Here is an 18,370-nt window from a genome sequence, read left to right on the forward strand (position 1 = left end):
ATGCTGGGGTGCTACAATACCACTTTATAAGATTTCATTGACAATTTTCATATATACATAAGCTTGGCAAACTGTTATGGATATTTTAGTCTTTCTCCACTCAGTATAAAACTGTACTTGCGCGTGAGTAGAAAATGGCTGCCTGTGGGTGGAACCAAGATGGCCACAGAGTGAACTTACTTGCTTGAATGGATCTTTCTCAGAGGAAATTAGTGCTCAGAAGTTGCTCTTTCAAAGAAGACTTAATAGAGATCTCATTTATAATTGATTATCAATTTTTATCAGATGTTTCTCCTGTATTTCTTAGGAAAATAAAACCAGTCATAAACGAGGCATATGTTTACATACAGCAAGGGTATAGTGATCTAAAATAAATGTGGATGGTACAGCTCAGATCATTCGGATTTGAAATAAATTTAAAGGAAATTGTTTGACTTCATTCTGAAATCTCTGACTTTTGATGGCAGACTTTGGTAACTTTTGGTATCACAGTTTAAGACTCTTTTTTTGTAGAGGAGAGCAAAAGCCAAAAATGTATTGCCATTAATGTTGAGGAGAAACAACAGAGATCTACAGTATTTAAGAAAGAATAGCTATTTCATTCGTGGCTACATATGGGTCAAATCATGCTGTTGATGGTATTTTTGTGGGTGCGTTTGTCTATTCTGGTTCTCCTTTGATGGACGGTGTGATTTCATTTGCTCTGGTTTGTTCTTCTGAACTCGTGAACGTCCGCAGGGCTCTTAAAGAGCAGAAATGAGTCTGAATGATTCTTGAGTTCCTCTTATAATGGACAGCTTTCAGAGATTTTTAAATGATAGAGAACCAGAACAGTTGATAAAACCTCTGTCTTTTTTGTTTTCCATCTTCAGACATGATGACCTGAAGGAGATGCTGGACAGTAATAAAGACTCCCTGAAGCTGGAGGCCATGAAACGCATCGTAGCGGTGAGAAAAACACGCACACTTCAAAACTTTATTTTACTACTGTTGTTTTTGTCCTGTTTTCCAATACAAATATCTAAAAATTCTTAATCAAGATACATTTATTTGTATGGAAGCTTATTTCCTCCACAGAATAAAACATTTTAAAAGATAATTGCGACTTTTTATCTCACAATTGCGAGTTTACATCTCGCAATTCTGACTTTATTTCTCAGAATTGCGAGATATAATGTCAGAATTGCGTTAAATAAAGTCGCAATTGCATCTTATAAAGTCAGAATTGCGAGATATAAAGTCAGAATTGCGTGAAATAAAGTCGCAATTGCGTCTTATAAAGTCAGAATTGCGAGATATAAAGTCAGAATTGCGTGAAATAAAGTCGTAATTGCGTCTTATAAAGTCAGAATTGCGAGATATAAAGTCAGAATTGCGTGAAATAAAGTCGCAATTGCGTCTTATAAAGTCACAATTCTGACTTTTTTCTCGCAATTGCGACTTTATATCACGAAATTCTGACTTTATAATACGCAATTGGGAGATATAAAGTCAGAATTGCATGATATAAAGTCGCAATTGCGTGTTATAAAGTCAGAATTGCATGATATAAAGTCTCAATTGCGTGTTATAAAGTCAGAATTGTGAGATACAAACTATTCTGAGGTTAAAAAAAAAAAGTCTGTCTTTTTTTTCCTTAGAATTGGACTTTATATCTCACAATTGTGAGTTTATATCTCACAATTCTGAGAAAAGATGTCAGAATTGCGAGATATAAACTCGCAAGTATGTTATAAAGTCAGAATTGTGAGATATAAAGTCGCAATTGCAAGAAAAAAAGTCAGAATTCTGACTTTATAAGACGCAATTGCGACTTTATTTCACGCAATTCTGACTTTATATCTCGCAATTCTGACTTTATATCTCGCAATTCTGACTTTATAACACGCAATTGCAACTTTATTTCACGCAATTCTGACTTTATATCTCGCAATTCTGATTTTATATCTCGCAATTCTGACTTTATATCTCGCAATTCTGAGAAATAAAGTCAGAATTGCGAGGTAAAAAGTCGCAATTATCTTTTAAAATGTTTTATTCTGTGGCGGAAACAAGCTTCCATATATTTGAGATATAAAATCTCAAATCATTTTTTTTTTTTTAATTAATCAAAATTAAGTGAGTTTTTGCTTAAAACGAGAAAAAATATCTGTCACTGGGGTGAGAAAAATAAAATTGTTTTCCCTTTGAATTAGGTTTTATTTTTCCCACCCCCATTTGTTTATGGAAGCTTGTTTCCGCCACTGAATAAACAATTTTCTTCTGAATAAAATAAGACTTCTTATCTCACAATTCTGATTTTTTTGACATTTTCTCTCAGAGTTGAGTGCTATGAAGTCGGAATTGTGAGTTAAAAAATAAATCGCAATTGCAACTTTATATCATGCAATTCTGAGAAAAGAAGTTGCAATTATCTTTTAAAATATTTCATTCAGTGGCGGAAACTATAGCGTCCAAATAAAGCAGAGCGCCGTTTGCTGGGTAATGTGTCCCACAATGCAATTCTATAAATTTCATTGTCTCATGCACCAATGTTGTTTGATGCACAGCTGGACTGTGAAATTTGACATAATTGGCAATAAAGTCCCAGCATCCCTTCCGAGACACCAGGTTTAGTTTTTTCTAGCTGTAATGATGAACAGAACAGAACCAGAAAACAGTCATATACATGGAAAACTAAGTCAGATAAGAAAAAAAAACCCTGATTGTTTAGCGTTTCAGGAAGAGATATTTGGATTCATGTCGGTAATTATATGACTGAGTAAATAGACAGAAGGCTGTAATCGTGGGCAGTAAATGCCGCTGTCGCTGTGTGTTTGGTGAAGCCTTGACTCTCGCTGCTTTGTAACTGTTGCATCAGGTCTGTCCCGCTTTGGAAACGGGACAGAAATGCGTAATGCGTTTAATATTCATGAGCGGTTTTAGTGTCTCTCTATTGTGTAGGATTAGATCAGGAATGAAATATTTATCACTCAGAGCTCGGAAGCCACGAACAGCCACCTGATACTGTTTCCATTCACAGAGCACAGGTGGCAGCGGCAGCAGGTCGATGATTCCTTCAGGATCGCTCCGAACGCAAATGATTCAAGTCATCCTTTTTTTTTTTTTTTTTTTGCTTTTTACTGTGAATGATCCATCAGTACATGTTACAAAAAAGTGTTCTTGTCCAGTTGCAAACAAATGCAACCAGTTTCATCATAGAAACAAAATTGCCCTCTTTCTCATAACTGGTGCTTGGAAGTCTCTGATTCATTGTAGTTAATTGGTGTTTTATTATACGTTCTGTATTGTAGTGTAATGCTATCCTGTTTCTGATCTGATCTGGTCGCATAAATAAATTAGATTAGGTGAAAGTAATATGTTTATAAAATATAAATGTATTTTTATATTATTTATATAAGAAATATATATGATTTTCTTTTTCATAAGGAGACTTTTTTACATACACTACTGTTCGAAAGTGTGGGCCTTTTTTTAAAGGAAAAAAGGGATCTTTCTACTATCTATCTATCTATCTATCTATCTATCTATCTATCTATCTATCTATCTATCTGTCTGTCTGTCTGTCTGTCTATCGATCTATCTATCTATCTATCTATCTATCTATCTATCTATCTATCTGTCTGTCTGTCTGTCTGTCTGTCTGTCTGTCTGTCTGTCTGTCTGTCTTTCTGTCTGTCTATCTATCTATCTATCTGTCTGTCTGTCTGTCTGTCTATCGATCTATCTATCTATCTATCTATCTGTCTGTCTATCTATCTATCTATCTGTCTATCTATCTATCTATCTGTCTGTCTGTCTGTCTGTCTATCGATCTATCTATCTATCTATCTATCTATCTATCTATCTATCTATCTATCTATCTACTATCTATCTATCTATCTATCTATCTATCTATCTATCTATCTACTATCTATCTATCTGTCTGTCTGTCTATCTATCTATCTATCTATCTATCTATCTATCTATCTATCTATCTATCTATCTATCTATCTATCTATCTAGTATATATATATATATATATATATATATATATATATATAGTTTGTGATTTCTTTAAAAAAAACTCACAAATGAAAGTAAGTTTAAATTGTGACTTAAAGGGATATTTCACCCAAAAATGTATATTCTTTCATCATTTGTTATATAGACAGAATTATTTTTAGGTGAACTGTCCCTTTAAGTGTCCAAAGGTTTTCTCTTCCCTGCCGTTAATTGATCAATTAAATTGACAGTAAAGACATTTATAATGAATTGATGGTGAACTGTCCCTTTAAGTGTCCAACGTTTTTTTTTAGGTCACAGTATAAGTGAATCAAACCATTTCCACATCTAAATATCTCCCTGTTTGTGTGTGCTGTCCCACAGATGATCGCCCGGGGGAAGAACGCGTCCGACCTCTTCCCTGCAGTGGTGAAGAACGTGGCCTGTAAGAACATCGAGGTGAGCGAGACGGGAAGCGGCTCAGTGCTTAAATGAAGTCAGCTTTTCTGGGTGTTATTAAACCTTAATCTTGTGTTAATATGCGATGACAACGTGGTTCTGCTCATGAGTCACTCTGAGCTCAAGTGCTGAGTCACAAAACCACATGAAACGCCACATCAGAGCTCTATTCACCAGTATATGTGTGTTTTCTCTCTCAGGTGAAGAAGCTGGTGTATGTGTATCTCGTGCGCTACGCTGAAGAACAGCAGGATCTCGCTCTGTTGTCCATTTCCACCTTCCAGAGAGGACTGAAGGTCCTGAAACACACACAAAAACATTATTCAGGGTTTAAAACGTACAAAACCCTCCAAAAATCTCTTTCATAATATCAAGAACATAAAAGTCTGTACTGCATATTTGCTGTTAAAAGTGCATACTGTTCTTTTGAGGATGTATTAAAACTATATATTAGTTAATGCTGTTGTTTATCACCGTGTTTTCAATTCAGTTATGTAAAAATATGAAAGAAGTACATTTTAAATTCTATGATATAATATATAAATGTAAATATTTGATATTTTTATAGTTTTGTTTTATAGTTTATTGCAAAATAAACCCAGAGATCAAGTTTGTACCAGTGTTATTTTAGTATTATTTTTTTACTATTATAGTTTTTGCTAATATTCTGAATTAGCTTTTATGTTTATATTTTCATTTTAGTTAAATTTTTAGTAATTTGTTTAATTTTTATCAGATCTACTATTTAGATTTCATTTGTTTTTACTTCAGTTTTAGTTTTTATTTACAACCAATTAATTAAGTGCTTCAACTTCAACTGCCAAGGCAACATTTCTTACTTTCTAGGAGTTTTGCATATAATATTTCTATTTTATTTTATTTCAGATTTATTTCATTTAACAAGCATGCTACATACTCATGTTTTGAGTATGTAGTAGTATTACATTATAACGTTGTTTTGATACGACAGACCCTACATGCTGTTCGCATCATATATATATATATATATATATATATATATATATATATATATATGCAAATGCAAATAGTGATGCAGCTAAATGCTTACTAAACATGCAACATATTGCAAAAGTGTGTCATATGGGAACAAAAATGCCCTCTGGTGTTCAGATAAAGGAAATACCTGTCACATTTTTAATTCTGGTGTGTGAAGTCACATTATTGAAGCATTAGTTCTCAATAAATGACATTATTTTCATTGTAACCCCTGATCCAGGACCCTAACCAGCTGATCCGTGCGAGCGCTTTGCGTGTGCTGTCCAGCATCAGAGTGACCATCATCGTGCCCATCATGATGTTAGCCATCAAAGAGGCGGCGTCTGACATGTCTCCATACGTCCGCAAGACCGCAGCTCATGCCATACCCAAACTACACAGGTACAAGAAAACAAGCGTCGTGTCTCACAACACAAATTCACCTGCAAATCAGCGTTAGAAATAACTAACTGCTTTCAATTCAGTTACACTGCCATTCAAAAGCTTGGGGTCAGTACATTTTTACATATTTTTGAAACAAGTCTCCTCTGCTCACCAAGGCTGCATTTATTTGATTAAAAATACAGTAATAATAACAGTTAAAATGTGAATTATTTTTACAGGTTAAAATGACTGTTTTCTATTTGAATATAATATACCGGTATGTAAAATCTAATTTATTCCTGTGATCAAAGCTACATTTTCAGCATCATTACTAATCATTGTAATCATTCTAATATGGTGATTTGCTGCTCAAGAAACATTTCTTATTGTTATCAATGTTGAATACTGTTGCACTGCTTCACGTTTTTATGAAAAGCATGATACATTTTTTCAAAATTGTTTGATGATTAATTTTGAAATTACTTTTAGTTCATTTTGATCGATTTAATGCTGAATAAAAGTATAAATACATTTTTTTTTATTTCTCCCTTATAAAATCATATTTATTATATAAAATGCATTTTTATATATAATATAATATATATATATATATATATATATATATATATATATATATATATATATATATATATATATATAACCTTATTATATTCTATTATTCTATTAAATGTATTCTATTATTATATTTATTTATATAGGTTTGTTTATTAATCTTGACTGCAGTTAAGCATGTAAAACATAATGTATAATCAGTTTCGAACCTTTAATATCCCACTAGCAAATAAATAAATAAATGAACATTAAATATTTATTTGGATTGAAATCATTTTCTTTAGAAAGCTGGAATGATATAAGAAAACTATTTGACCTCACAAATGCAGTTGACCAATCACAATCAAGAGCTGTATCTATTAAGTTTTCTGGTGTTGTAGCTAAATATGTTAGCTTGCAGTTTTGACTACTTTAAATGTTCAGTATTCAATAAAAGTAAAAGTAATTCACGAAGCTGATGGTCATTCTCTCTCTCCTTCATTCAGTCTAGACCCAGAACAGAAGGATCAGCTTATTGAAGTCATCGAGAAGCTGCTGGCTGATAAGACCACAGTGAGTGACAGATCATTTCAGGACAGCCCTGACATATAATCATCACTTCTAATGTGACGTGTGTGTGTGTGTGTGTAGCTGGTAGCGGGCAGTGTGGTGATGGCGTTTGAGGAAGTGTGTCCGGACCGCATCGATCTGATCCATAAGAACTACCGTAAGCTGTGTAACCTGTTGATTGACGTGGAGGAGTGGGGTCAGGTGGTCATCATCAACATGCTAACGCGCTACGCCAGGACGCAGTTCCTCAACCCCAACGTCAACGTGAGTATCACGTATCTGTGTGTGTGTGTGTGTGTGTGTGTATCTGAGGAGGACTAATACACTTCTTTCCCTGGACAATGTCTCTTTTCTTCTTCAAACCACACATACTGTAATAAAAACATGATATAGTAGCTTATACAAAGGAAGAAACCAATAAAATATATACAGTACACACACACATGCACACACATGCACAGAGAGAAAAAGGACAGCAAGATATATAGATATAGTAATGTGGATAGATACAGTGATAGATTAATGTCATGTAATTAATTAAGACAATTTAAGATAATAATAATCCACTTGTAATTACATATCAACATGTGTGTATATGCGCAGGAGTCTCTGTTAGAGGAGAGTGGCGAGAGGGCGTTCTACGCCTCTGATGATGATGAGGAAGATGAAGATAAGAAAGCCGAGGCGGCGGCTCTGCCGAAGAGGAAGCCGTACGTGATGGACCCCGATCACAGACTCTTGCTGAGGAACACCAAACCTCTGTTGCAGAGCCGCAATGCTGCCGTGAGTCACACACACTTCTCCTCAATCAATTCTTTTTAGAAACAGAATTATTTATTTAATGATTTGCCTAACATTTAAATTGTTATTTAGGCAAATTTTTCAATTGAACCCTCTGGTGCTGCTCGCGTGGCGGTCAAAAATGACAGATTTTTTTTTTTTTAAATGAAATGAATGTACTTTATTTTAGTTTGATACATTTGTTTAATATTTTGTATTTTTATGGGGATTTTATGGTACTAAATTATATTTATGATATAGTTATGATCCATTTATTACCTGTTAATCACTTTTTGAGCATTGTCCTGCTGAAGTGAAAAAAGTTCTAGAAGTTTAAGTTTATTATTATGAAACATGTGCAAAAATACCATTTTAAAATTGTATATGAAATATATATTTTCCAAAGCATGTTTTACTCAAAAACTGTAAGAAAATCAAAAGCCATAAATCTAAACAAGTTGTGCTTCAAATTTGAGGTTGACGTCTCATAAAATGAGCTTTCAGTAAGATTTTGTTTGGGCGCAGTACCAAATGCTTCCACTAGATGAATTTCATCTCCCACTCATTTCCAATGCCGTCAAAACTTCAAAAAGTTTAAATTTCAATTACAATTCTGTTTTGTTTTCCACCTCAATTTAAATGTAATTCAAATTCAGGAATTTAACTGGAATTTATGATTCAGTTCTGAGGTACACAACCTTGTTTATAACAGTTATTGTTCTTTATTTTAAAATCCACTTGCGTACATAATAAAAAATGTATGTGTATCAAAATCTTTTTATATCCCCCCACATTTTTACTTAGTTGCTTTGGATAAAAATGTTAATGTTTTAATTAGTGTTGGAGTCATGCAAATGTATTTTAGTTCAGTGCCATTTCTCAACTATTATTATAATCCTGTTAGTTTTGATTATTAATAAGTTTGTTTTTTATTTTATTTTATTTTAGTTTAAGGTCAGTTTTTGTCAATTATTAGGTTAGCTTTTAATATTTTTGAAACACTTGTTCACATAAAGTAGCATCAGTTTTTAACGTTTCTTACAGTCTCCTTAATTTGACAAAGTGAAGATGAAGCTGAGACCTTTTCACACATGACCTCTAAACGAATAATTGATGTTCATTCAGCCGTTACCATAATAAATCTCTCTCTCTCTCTCTCTCTCTCTCTCTCTCTCTCTCTCTCTCTCTCTCTCTCTCTCTCTCTAGGTGGTGATGGCAGTAGCTCAGCTGTACTTCCACTTGGCTCCTAAAGCAGAGGTGGGCGTCATTGCCAAGGCTTTGGTCAGGTTAATGCGCAGTCACAGGTGAGTGATCATTTGACCATGTAAGGTACGGCCATCGGCTGATGTTATCATTAGCGCAGGTAAACTGGCACTGGATGATGCGTCACTCCAATTAGCCTCTTTTTGGAAATAAAATTGTCCCTCTCAAACACACATGAAGGTTTTTGAATTATATGTTGTTTAGTCACTGATGTCGCCGTGTGATTTGTGTCTCTGTAGTGAAGTGCAGTACGTCGTGCTTCAAAACGTGGCTACGATGTCCATCAAGAGACGGGTGAGCGATTCACATGACACTGTAAAGGACATGCATCACGTTGACTTTGTGGATCATCTTACAACACTTGATCTGAAGCTGGATGATTTACTCCTCATTGTTCAATACATTGATGAATGTCGGTGCAAATCATATGAAAAGGCTTTAATATAGTTGAAATATTTAAACTGAAGACCCTCATGTGGTGCTTTTATACATTCACTGCTTTGTCCTTGAAAGATGACAGATAAAAACAAAAAAAAGGCATAATATAATATAAAAATTCAATCAGTATTAAAAAAATGTAAGGTATGCAAGCATTTAGATGAATGCTGTGGTGTTTGAATATGCTGTGTGTTTGTCTTTTAGGGAATGTTTGAGCCGTACCTGAAGAGTTTTTATATCCGCTCCACAGACCCCACGCAGATCAAGATTCTCAAGGTGAACAGACACGCAGCTGAAGCACATCTGACTTTGAAAAGCGTTAGTTTTAATAAGAAACTCTGTGCGGAGATATTATGTCATGAAATTGTTTCACTAAAGAGTGTTGTTTCAGATATTGTGAGTGTTTTAAAGCTGGACTGATGATTTTATCTTCTCTTTTTAACACAGCTGGAGGTTTTGACTAATTTGGCTAATGAGACGAACATCTCCACTATCCTGAGAGAATTTCAGGTATCTTTTTACATTTTTTGTTCTTATGGTTTAATAATATAATATAATATAATATAATATAATGTAAGTCTACAAAAGTTTGGGATCAGTAAGATTTCTTTTTAAATGTTTAAATGTCTTATGCTCACGCTCTGCATTTATTAACTCTGCACTGTTTTCTATTTGAATATATTTTAAAATGTAATTTATTCCTGTGATTTAAAGCTGAATTTTCAGCATCATTACTCCAGTCTTCAGTGTCACATGATCCTTCAGAAATCATTGTAATATGCTGATTTGCTGCTCTAGAAACATTTCTGATTATTATCAGAGTTGAAAAGTTGTGCTGCTTCATATTTTTGTGGAAACCATGATACAAGAACAGCATTTATTTGAAATGGAAATCTTTCATAACATTACGAATGTCTTTACTGTCACTTTTGATCAATTTAATGCATCCTTGCTGAAAAAAAAAATTTGCTTCTTTAAAAAAAAAATCGTACTGACCCCAAGCTTGAACAGTAGTGTATACTTTTTGAAACTAATATTAAATTTACTATATGAAATTCCTTCAAAATTAAATATGAATATTAAACAATGTTTGCAGTTTAAGATTAGAGACTTTTTAGAGACATGAAATATTTGCACTTTTAAAAATTATTTTGTCACACCACATGAACTAAACTAAAACTGCAAACTAAAAGGTGGATGAAGAAAAGAAAGAGAAATGGTGAACCATAGTATCTAAAATACACAGATGCATTTTAACCTAAAATCTTCATGTTGAATAAAAAAAGTTTGAAATATATATATAAAAAATATTACGATTGTAGATAACAGTATATTTCTCTCTATATATGAATAGGGATAATGATGTATTTCTCTTTTTGTATTGTAGACGTATATTAAGAGCATGGATAAGGATTTCGTGGCGGCCAGCATTCAGGCCATTGGTCGCTGTGCTACAAACATTGGTGAGGTCAGAGACACCTGTCTGAACGGCCTCGTACAGCTGCTGTCCAACAGAGACGGTGAGAGTGTGTGTTCGCACACGACGCTAATGCAACCGAACTGTGTTTAATGCCCAGGCTATCATTAATTATCCATAAAGTGAGCGCCGTTCAAGCTGACATCAAAAGTTATTAGCTCTTATGTCAGAAGAGGTTCTTATCATGCAAAAGAAGAAAAATATGAGCCTCTGACATACAAATGCTTGAAATTGGTCCATCACATGCTTTAAAAAAACAGAGATATGCAATGCAATGTCCGTCTGATAATGTTGAGTAATATTTAGTGTGTGTTTTGTATAACATTGGTGTTTGTGTGTTTTCAGAGCTGGTTGTGGCTGAATCGGTGGTGGTGATCAAAAAGCTTCTACAGATGCAGCCTGAACAACACAGCGACATCATCAAACACATGGCCAAACTCATCGACAGCATCCAGGTAGCGTTCTGATCCGAACCGCACACTTTCACGTTTCAGATTGTCTCCGTAGTCCTGATAATGTGCCTGTGGTTCAGGTGCCGATGGCCCGGGCGAGCATCCTGTGGCTGATCGGCGAGTACTGCGAGCACGTCCCCAAAATCTCCCCCGACGTCCTGAGAAAGATGGCCAAAACCTTCACCAACGAGGAGGACATCGTCAAGCTGCAGATTATCAATTTGGCTGCCAAACTGTATCTTACGAACTCAAAACAGGTGAGCGAAGACACACTGTATTAAAAATATATTTTTTTAACAACCTGAATTTTTATACCATTTTTTTATTTCAATTAGTAAATTTAGTATATTTATACATTTGTTTTTATTACTTTTGAATATGTTTAAAATAAATTTCCATTCAATAATTTTAGTGCTTCAGCTTAGCCTTATTTCAGTTAGTTTTCAAGGCAATCTAGTTTTTTATCCAATATTTAGATTTAAAGGGATAGTTCACTTTGAAATTAAATTTTGTTATGTTTTAGCTTACCTCAAGGGCATCCAATATGTAGGTGTCTTTTTTTCCGCAGTAGTTTAAATTTTGATATTTTTAGGTCAAACCGTTCTTGTCTGTCAGTCATTTAATGCAGGTCTGTGGTCACTGTCTCAAAGAACATGCACAGAGAAGTCCAAATTAAAACAATTCCCCATCGTCCAAATTAAACAATTCCCCATCGTAAGTACACATTGATGGCCTAAGACACGAAACGAGCGGTTTGTGTGAGAAAACGAACAGTATTTATATCGTTTTTTAACTCTTGCACACAGCCACGTCCAAGTGATCTGAGGGCGTGCGCGCATCCTGCTGTGTGACGTGTGCGCAGACTGGTACACTAGATGTCGCCTTGGCTACGGCAGTTCATTGGAACGAATGCCCTTGGCAAGGCGACATCTAGTGTATATATATCTATGCACCAGTCTGCGCACACGTCACACAGCAGGATGCGCCCGCGCCCTCAGATCACTTGGACGTGGCTGTGTAAAAGAGTTAAAAAATGATATAAATACTGTTCGTTTTCTCACACAAACCGCTCGTTTCGTGTCTTAGGCCATCAATGTGTACTTACGATGGGGAATTGTTTAATTTGGACGATGGGGAATTGTTTTAATTTGGACTTCTCTGTGCATGCTCTTTGAGACAGTGACCATAGACCTGCATTAAATGACTGACAGACAAGAACGGTTTGACCTAAAAATATCAAAATTGAAACTACTGCGGAAAAAAAGACACCTACATCTTGGATGCCCTTGAGGTAAGCTAAAACATACCAAAATTTAATTTCAAAGTGAACTATCCCTTTAATTTAATTTTTAATTTATTTCAATTTTTTTAGTTTAATAACCCTGACTATATGCATACTTGTTTATGCATACTGTTTACTGCTGTTTTTAACATGCTAGGATAAATAATGCAACACACATTAGCAGTAAGCAAGCTAACTTGCATTATGCAACACAACTAAATTGGCAGTAACATTAATCGAACGCATTAAAATTTGAAGTTTTCACATTAAAAATACATGAAAAGTCAGTTTAAGACATCCAGATAACCGATGTTTGGCAGTGTTTTCCAAAAATGATGTTGGAAGATAGTTTGAGCTTTCTGGAAACCCCTGAAACGATCTGAAGTTATGTGGAGGTGCACAGGACAATACAGGGCTGAGTGAAACATGGGGACATGACTAAAATATGTATTTTATCTAAAATATTATGGATTATTTTTATTCTCTAAAGCAGAGATAGGATATTGAGTCTCACAACAATGCACAAAAAAAGGATTTTATTCTTTGTATCTCATGGTAAAGTGTGTTAGAAAGCGAAATAAATGCTTTTTTTTAGTGTTCCAGGTTTTTTTAAGTAATGTTCTAAATTATACATTTTAAATGTACAGTTAATGTGCAGGACACTTGCTTAAAGGTAAACTATGTAACTTTTTTTTGTTCAAAGCATCATCAATGCTTCATACAAAACATGTTTTTCTCTTACCCAGATTCTCTATGGTAAGTGTTTATATTTTAGTGCGGGCGGGAAGGTTTCCACTGGAAATTGGCTTTGGCAATTGTTTTTTTTTATATTTTATTTTATTTCAGTTAATGTTTATTTTATTTCAAGAAACGGAAATGTGTATTTATGGTTTCAGTAGACTATAATAACCCTGCATCTGAGCATCAGTCTGGATGAAAGCTGGAGAGACACAACAGGAGTCATTGTTTAATCAAGCGAGACAGTTTCTGTCTGCATGTCATATCATTTAGACACACACATGGAACATTGCCTTTGAGGCATGAAACTCTTGAGACAAAATGCATTTTCCTTTTCTTTTCCGTCTTTCAGACTAAACTGTTGACGCAGTATGTACTGAACCTGGCGAAATATGATCAAAACTATGATATCAGAGATCGTGCCCGCTTCATCCGCCAGCTAATTGTTCCCACCGATAAGAGCGGCGCTCTCAGCAAATACGCCAAGAAGCTGTTCCTTGCGCTCAAGCCCGCCCCCGTCCTGGAGTCTCCATTTAAAGGTATCGCCTAACCCATATTTCAAGTTTTTCTCAGATGTTTCTCCTAAAATGTCTACATAAAGAGTTGAAAGAGGTAGATATTTGAGTTCACTTTAAGATTTGAAGGTAATCTCAGCACAGTTTGAGGCCCTCAGAAGAAAAATCTGAGGAGCAGGAGACAATTGAGACATTAAAGAGATCTCATTTGTGATTTTTGCAGACAGAGATCACTTCCAGCTGGGATCACTGTCTCATCTGCTGAACGCCAAAGCCGGCGGATACCAGGAGCTGCCCGACTGGCCCGAATCGGCGCCTGACCCGTCCGTGCGCAACGTGGAGGTGAAGGATTCTGTGTGTGCAGGGAGAACAGTTCTGACAGAGGCAGGGCCAGAGGGCGCAGGGGTGCTTCTCCTACAGACCACCAGAGGGAGCTCCAACATGCAAGACCTCCCAAAGAAACACCCCAAAGCGCTAACAAAAAAAACATGCTACTCTCAATCACTTTTATATCGCTCACTCTCCTCGCTCATTAGCATAACTCCACCCTCATATCGCATTAATCACACACTCTGCATTTCAATTGGGTGGGAGCTACTCATCCTGCAGCCCTATTGGTTGATGTGTCAATAATAATTTTCGAAAAAGTCGGGTTCCGGAAGTAAATATCCCGTTCATTTTCACCATGATGGAATTGATTTTTAATCAGAACTGTGGACTATGAGGTTATTAATTGATGGTGTATTCTTTTGATGAAACATTAACCACATTATTTAAACTTTTTTTTTTTTTTAAATAACCACGTTCAATTCCTGATGAGAAACTACATTACCCATGATTCTGCCGAGAAATCTCTGCCAATCAGAGAATCGCAACAAACACAGTCTTGTACCTTTGCCTTTTTGTCCAATTTTCAAATACTTTTTTGCTTCAATTCAAAGTTTGTAATTTTCTCTATGAGAAAAATTAATGGCACAAAAACTTCCGGAACCAACGCCACCGAATAAGTTGTTGTTCACTGTTGCACTCTATTAACAGCGTGTAAATCTTGATAGAGTTTAACTTGAACATTCCCTCGAGCAGAAACGATTAAAAAACAAAATCCTTTGTCCGAATGCTTTAAAAAGCTAGAATTGTGGTTCTAGAATTGTCCATTCAATCACAGAGAGTTCTAGAACAGACACACCCACATGCCACTCCTTCCTGATTAATATTCCATGATCAAATCTGCATATGCATGAGGTCTGCACCACACACTGATCAGTCAGGGTCTTGTTTCCAGCTTCAGGTTTTTGTCAGCATAATCATCTTTGTTATTTCATAAAGCACTCGTCACTCACAGCAGATTTCTCATCTAATAGATGGGTGTGTTATTGGTTATATCCCCGCCAATGTTCATCCACATCTTCTTTTTGACAGTCTGTCTGTCTCTTTATGTCCCCGCCCACCATATTATGCAGCAGGAGGAGGTCATAGACAGCAGTGAGGGCCGAATCGGTCTCCTGGGAGACTGGAGAGAGGTGCTCACAAGAGTGCAGTGGCTTCTCTCTCTCTGTCCTCTGTGTAGTCGGGCCACCCAGCTCGACCTTACTGTACTAAAGTGTGTGTTTTTGCATCTCAGTCTGAAATCTGCTGACCTCACTTCCTGCCTTGCAAACCATCACATCACAAAACCTTCATATTAATGTTGCACTTCCATTACTGTGACACCAAATGCTCAGCAAAGCATTAAAACTTCATCTTAATACAGATTTGTTATTGACATATTGAGTATATGATTAGAGACCTTCTGAAAACTCAAAATAAAGGGGTGAATTCACTAAACAGACACTTTTTCAACGCAAATACCTGTGTGTTATTTACACATGAGCCTACAGAAATCTAGAAATGTCTGTGAGCATTTTACATGAAGGAGAAAAGCAATATAACGGTGACTTTCTGCATTTTAAAGGGCTGATTCAGGTGCCTGTACCGTCCCAACACAATCTCATGGCAATCCGTAACTATTTTACATTTTGGCTTATTGGTGACTAATTTGTATGAGTTCGTACATTCTCGTTCGTATGTTTTCGTATGATCTGCTTACTCCCAGTGGTGGTTTAGGGGTGTGGTTATGGGAGGACCTTCATAATTACTTTTTACGATTCATACGATACGTGAATTCATATGAAATCGTCACTTTGTAAAATAGTTACGTTTTCCTGTGAGACTGGGTTGACCGTCCCGGTAGAGTATGTCAGTTAGCGGTAATCTGCTGCATTTGTTACCACCTATAGCACTTAGAAACAATTCATAAGATTGTGATTGTGCAAATTGCTTTCAGCACTAAATTTGTGGGCGTGTTTACGTTGTTACCAAATTTGCATAATAAACTGAATGCTAAAACAGTGCAGATGGATGTAAATAATGCTATTCATTCTTAGTGAATTCCCCCCTAAAGGCCCATTCTTACCAAGAACAATAACTATAACGTTAACTATATTAGTGTCCACACCAACTGACGATAATGTCCTGTTTATTATAAGCGCGCAATGCTTACGTCGTTTGCAGCCTTCGCGCTCTTTAGACTCGGGTGGATTCTGATTGGCTGTCAATGTTTTCATCGTTCATCAGCTGGAAAAAAATACTCCAACGATATCGTTCTTCTGTGTCGTTATTGTTATACCTATGAAACTTTATAGTTATAGTTATGGTCCTTGGTGTGAACGGGCCTTAACACTTTCAGTTGCTTTGACTGAAGCTGTTAGCGAAATATGGATGTGAAACGCATCCAAATATACGTGCTAATCTGTTGACAAGTGCAACCTGAATCCTTGTGTGTACTTTTTAAATCTTTTTCTTTCTTTTCTGTTCTTTTCTGTTCTGTTCTTTTCTTTCCTCTTCTTCTGGCCATCTCACAGCATCATTCTTGCGTTTCTTTTTATTCTTTCCTGTTTGCCAGGTTATTAGGCTGCTCGAAAGAGTCACCACTTTAACCAGCGTGAGTCTGTCAGTCACCCTTAGCGTCAGACCCAAAGAGCTTTTGCCACCAGCCTAGCGTAGCGTCTGTACTGTGCTAGATCAGCCTTCCCCTTTCCTCAGCCCTTGCTCTATGATTAAAGACCAGAATCCTCAAAAAACACCTCAGAAATGGCCTACAGCACTGATGCTAGTTGCTAATCGCTAATTTATGCCCTAAACATCCGTTAAAGCATGCTAATTCTAGTTAAATTAATTTTGGGTTAATCAGTGCTGGAGGTCTTTGGGTGTTTTTTTTTAGGATGTGATTTCTTTAATTATACGTGTTAGCGTACACAACAAGAATGAAAGTGGCCATGAATGCACAACCTTCCCTGTTGTAGACACCAAATGCTGAGCGGAGAGAGATGCAGGTCTCAAGAAACTTAATCATATTAATGTATGAGTGTAGACGAAGACATTTGATGCTTGTAAAGAGGCATTCATGGCCGTTATATGAACCTCTCTCTCTCTTTCTCTCTCTCTCTCTCTCTCTCTCTCTCTGGTTAGGTTCTCCAGGTGTATTTGAGCTTATTTTGATGGTGTTTTGCGAAATCTTTTGCAGATTCCAGATTGGAGCAAATGCACAAGCCGGAAGGATCGTAAGGAGAAGAAAGTAGAGACACCATTCTACTCGGACTCTGACGGAGAATCCGGCCCGACCGAATCAGCAGATAGCGGTAACTGTGGCCAAAATATATCATAATATGGTCTTCATGCCAACAACTGCATTAATGGTCAATTAGTCATTACATATAAAACCAAAAACCAATAGATTTCAATAGAGCCTGATATTAGCATTTTGCTAAGCTAATGTAGGCTTAAAAAAATAAAATAGTACACTATTTATTAGACTCAACACTGATTCGTTTTTGACATTAGCATGTTGCTAAGCTAACGACTACTTATGCTAATAAGCACAAAAAATGCTAATAAAAAATACTAGAGATGCACCGATACAAAATTTCTCTGCCGATACCGATAGCCGATTATTCAGATTGATATCAGCCGACACCGACACCGATAGTTTGATTTTCTCAAGGAAAAAAAAATCTACAGGGAACTTTCTCATTTTATAATATTAGACGTTAAAATTAACAACAGAGCTATTATATTCAACTGGTATTTATTTTTAGATATAATAATTACACTCAAATAAATAACTTTGAAAAATAAAATAATGGTTTAAATACTGATTAAGTGAGTTGTGAGTTGTACTGTATCTTTCATCATAACTTCTGATGTTCATTCATGTTTTTACGTGCTGTAACTTATTTTAAAGTGGAAGAAAAGACATTTATTGTTTGAATTTCGTGATAAAAAGGACAGAATTTGTTTTTAATCACAAGTAACAAGGCACAAAGCTCTTTGTGATTTATTGGATGAGAGGCATTACAAATAATGTTTGGTGCAGTGAAAAACTGCTGACCTGGCAACCCTGGCTTGAACTACGGGTGATTCATAGGGTCAAATAGTCTACGTT

General features: G+C 35.8%; 1 protein-coding gene across 1 annotated transcript in view; it reads left to right on the forward strand.

Moving 5' to 3' along the window:
* Positions 1–18,370, forward strand: part of ap3b2 (adaptor related protein complex 3 subunit beta 2) — a 32,319-nt gene that overhangs the window by 7,630 nt on the left and 6,319 nt on the right. Inside the window, exons 2-18 of the mRNA XM_079859786.1 lie at positions 873–948; positions 4,369–4,443; positions 4,644–4,739; positions 5,681–5,841; positions 6,882–6,948; positions 7,027–7,209; positions 7,549–7,728; positions 8,932–9,029; positions 9,228–9,282; positions 9,631–9,702; positions 9,874–9,936; positions 10,814–10,946; positions 11,249–11,358; positions 11,436–11,612; positions 13,728–13,914; positions 14,114–14,232; positions 17,453–17,567. Coding sequence (XP_079715912.1) covers positions 873–948; positions 4,369–4,443; positions 4,644–4,739; positions 5,681–5,841; positions 6,882–6,948; positions 7,027–7,209; positions 7,549–7,728; positions 8,932–9,029; positions 9,228–9,282; positions 9,631–9,702; positions 9,874–9,936; positions 10,814–10,946; positions 11,249–11,358; positions 11,436–11,612; positions 13,728–13,914; positions 14,114–14,232; positions 17,453–17,567 — 1,967 coding nt within the window. The remainder of the gene's footprint in view (positions 1–872; positions 949–4,368; positions 4,444–4,643; positions 4,740–5,680; positions 5,842–6,881; positions 6,949–7,026; positions 7,210–7,548; positions 7,729–8,931; positions 9,030–9,227; positions 9,283–9,630; positions 9,703–9,873; positions 9,937–10,813; positions 10,947–11,248; positions 11,359–11,435; positions 11,613–13,727; positions 13,915–14,113; positions 14,233–17,452; positions 17,568–18,370) is intronic.

This window comes from Squalius cephalus (genome assembly GCF_949319135.1).
Source record: "Squalius cephalus genome assembly, chromosome: 23".
Classification (NCBI taxonomy): domain Eukaryota; kingdom Metazoa; phylum Chordata; class Actinopteri; order Cypriniformes; family Leuciscidae; genus Squalius; species Squalius cephalus.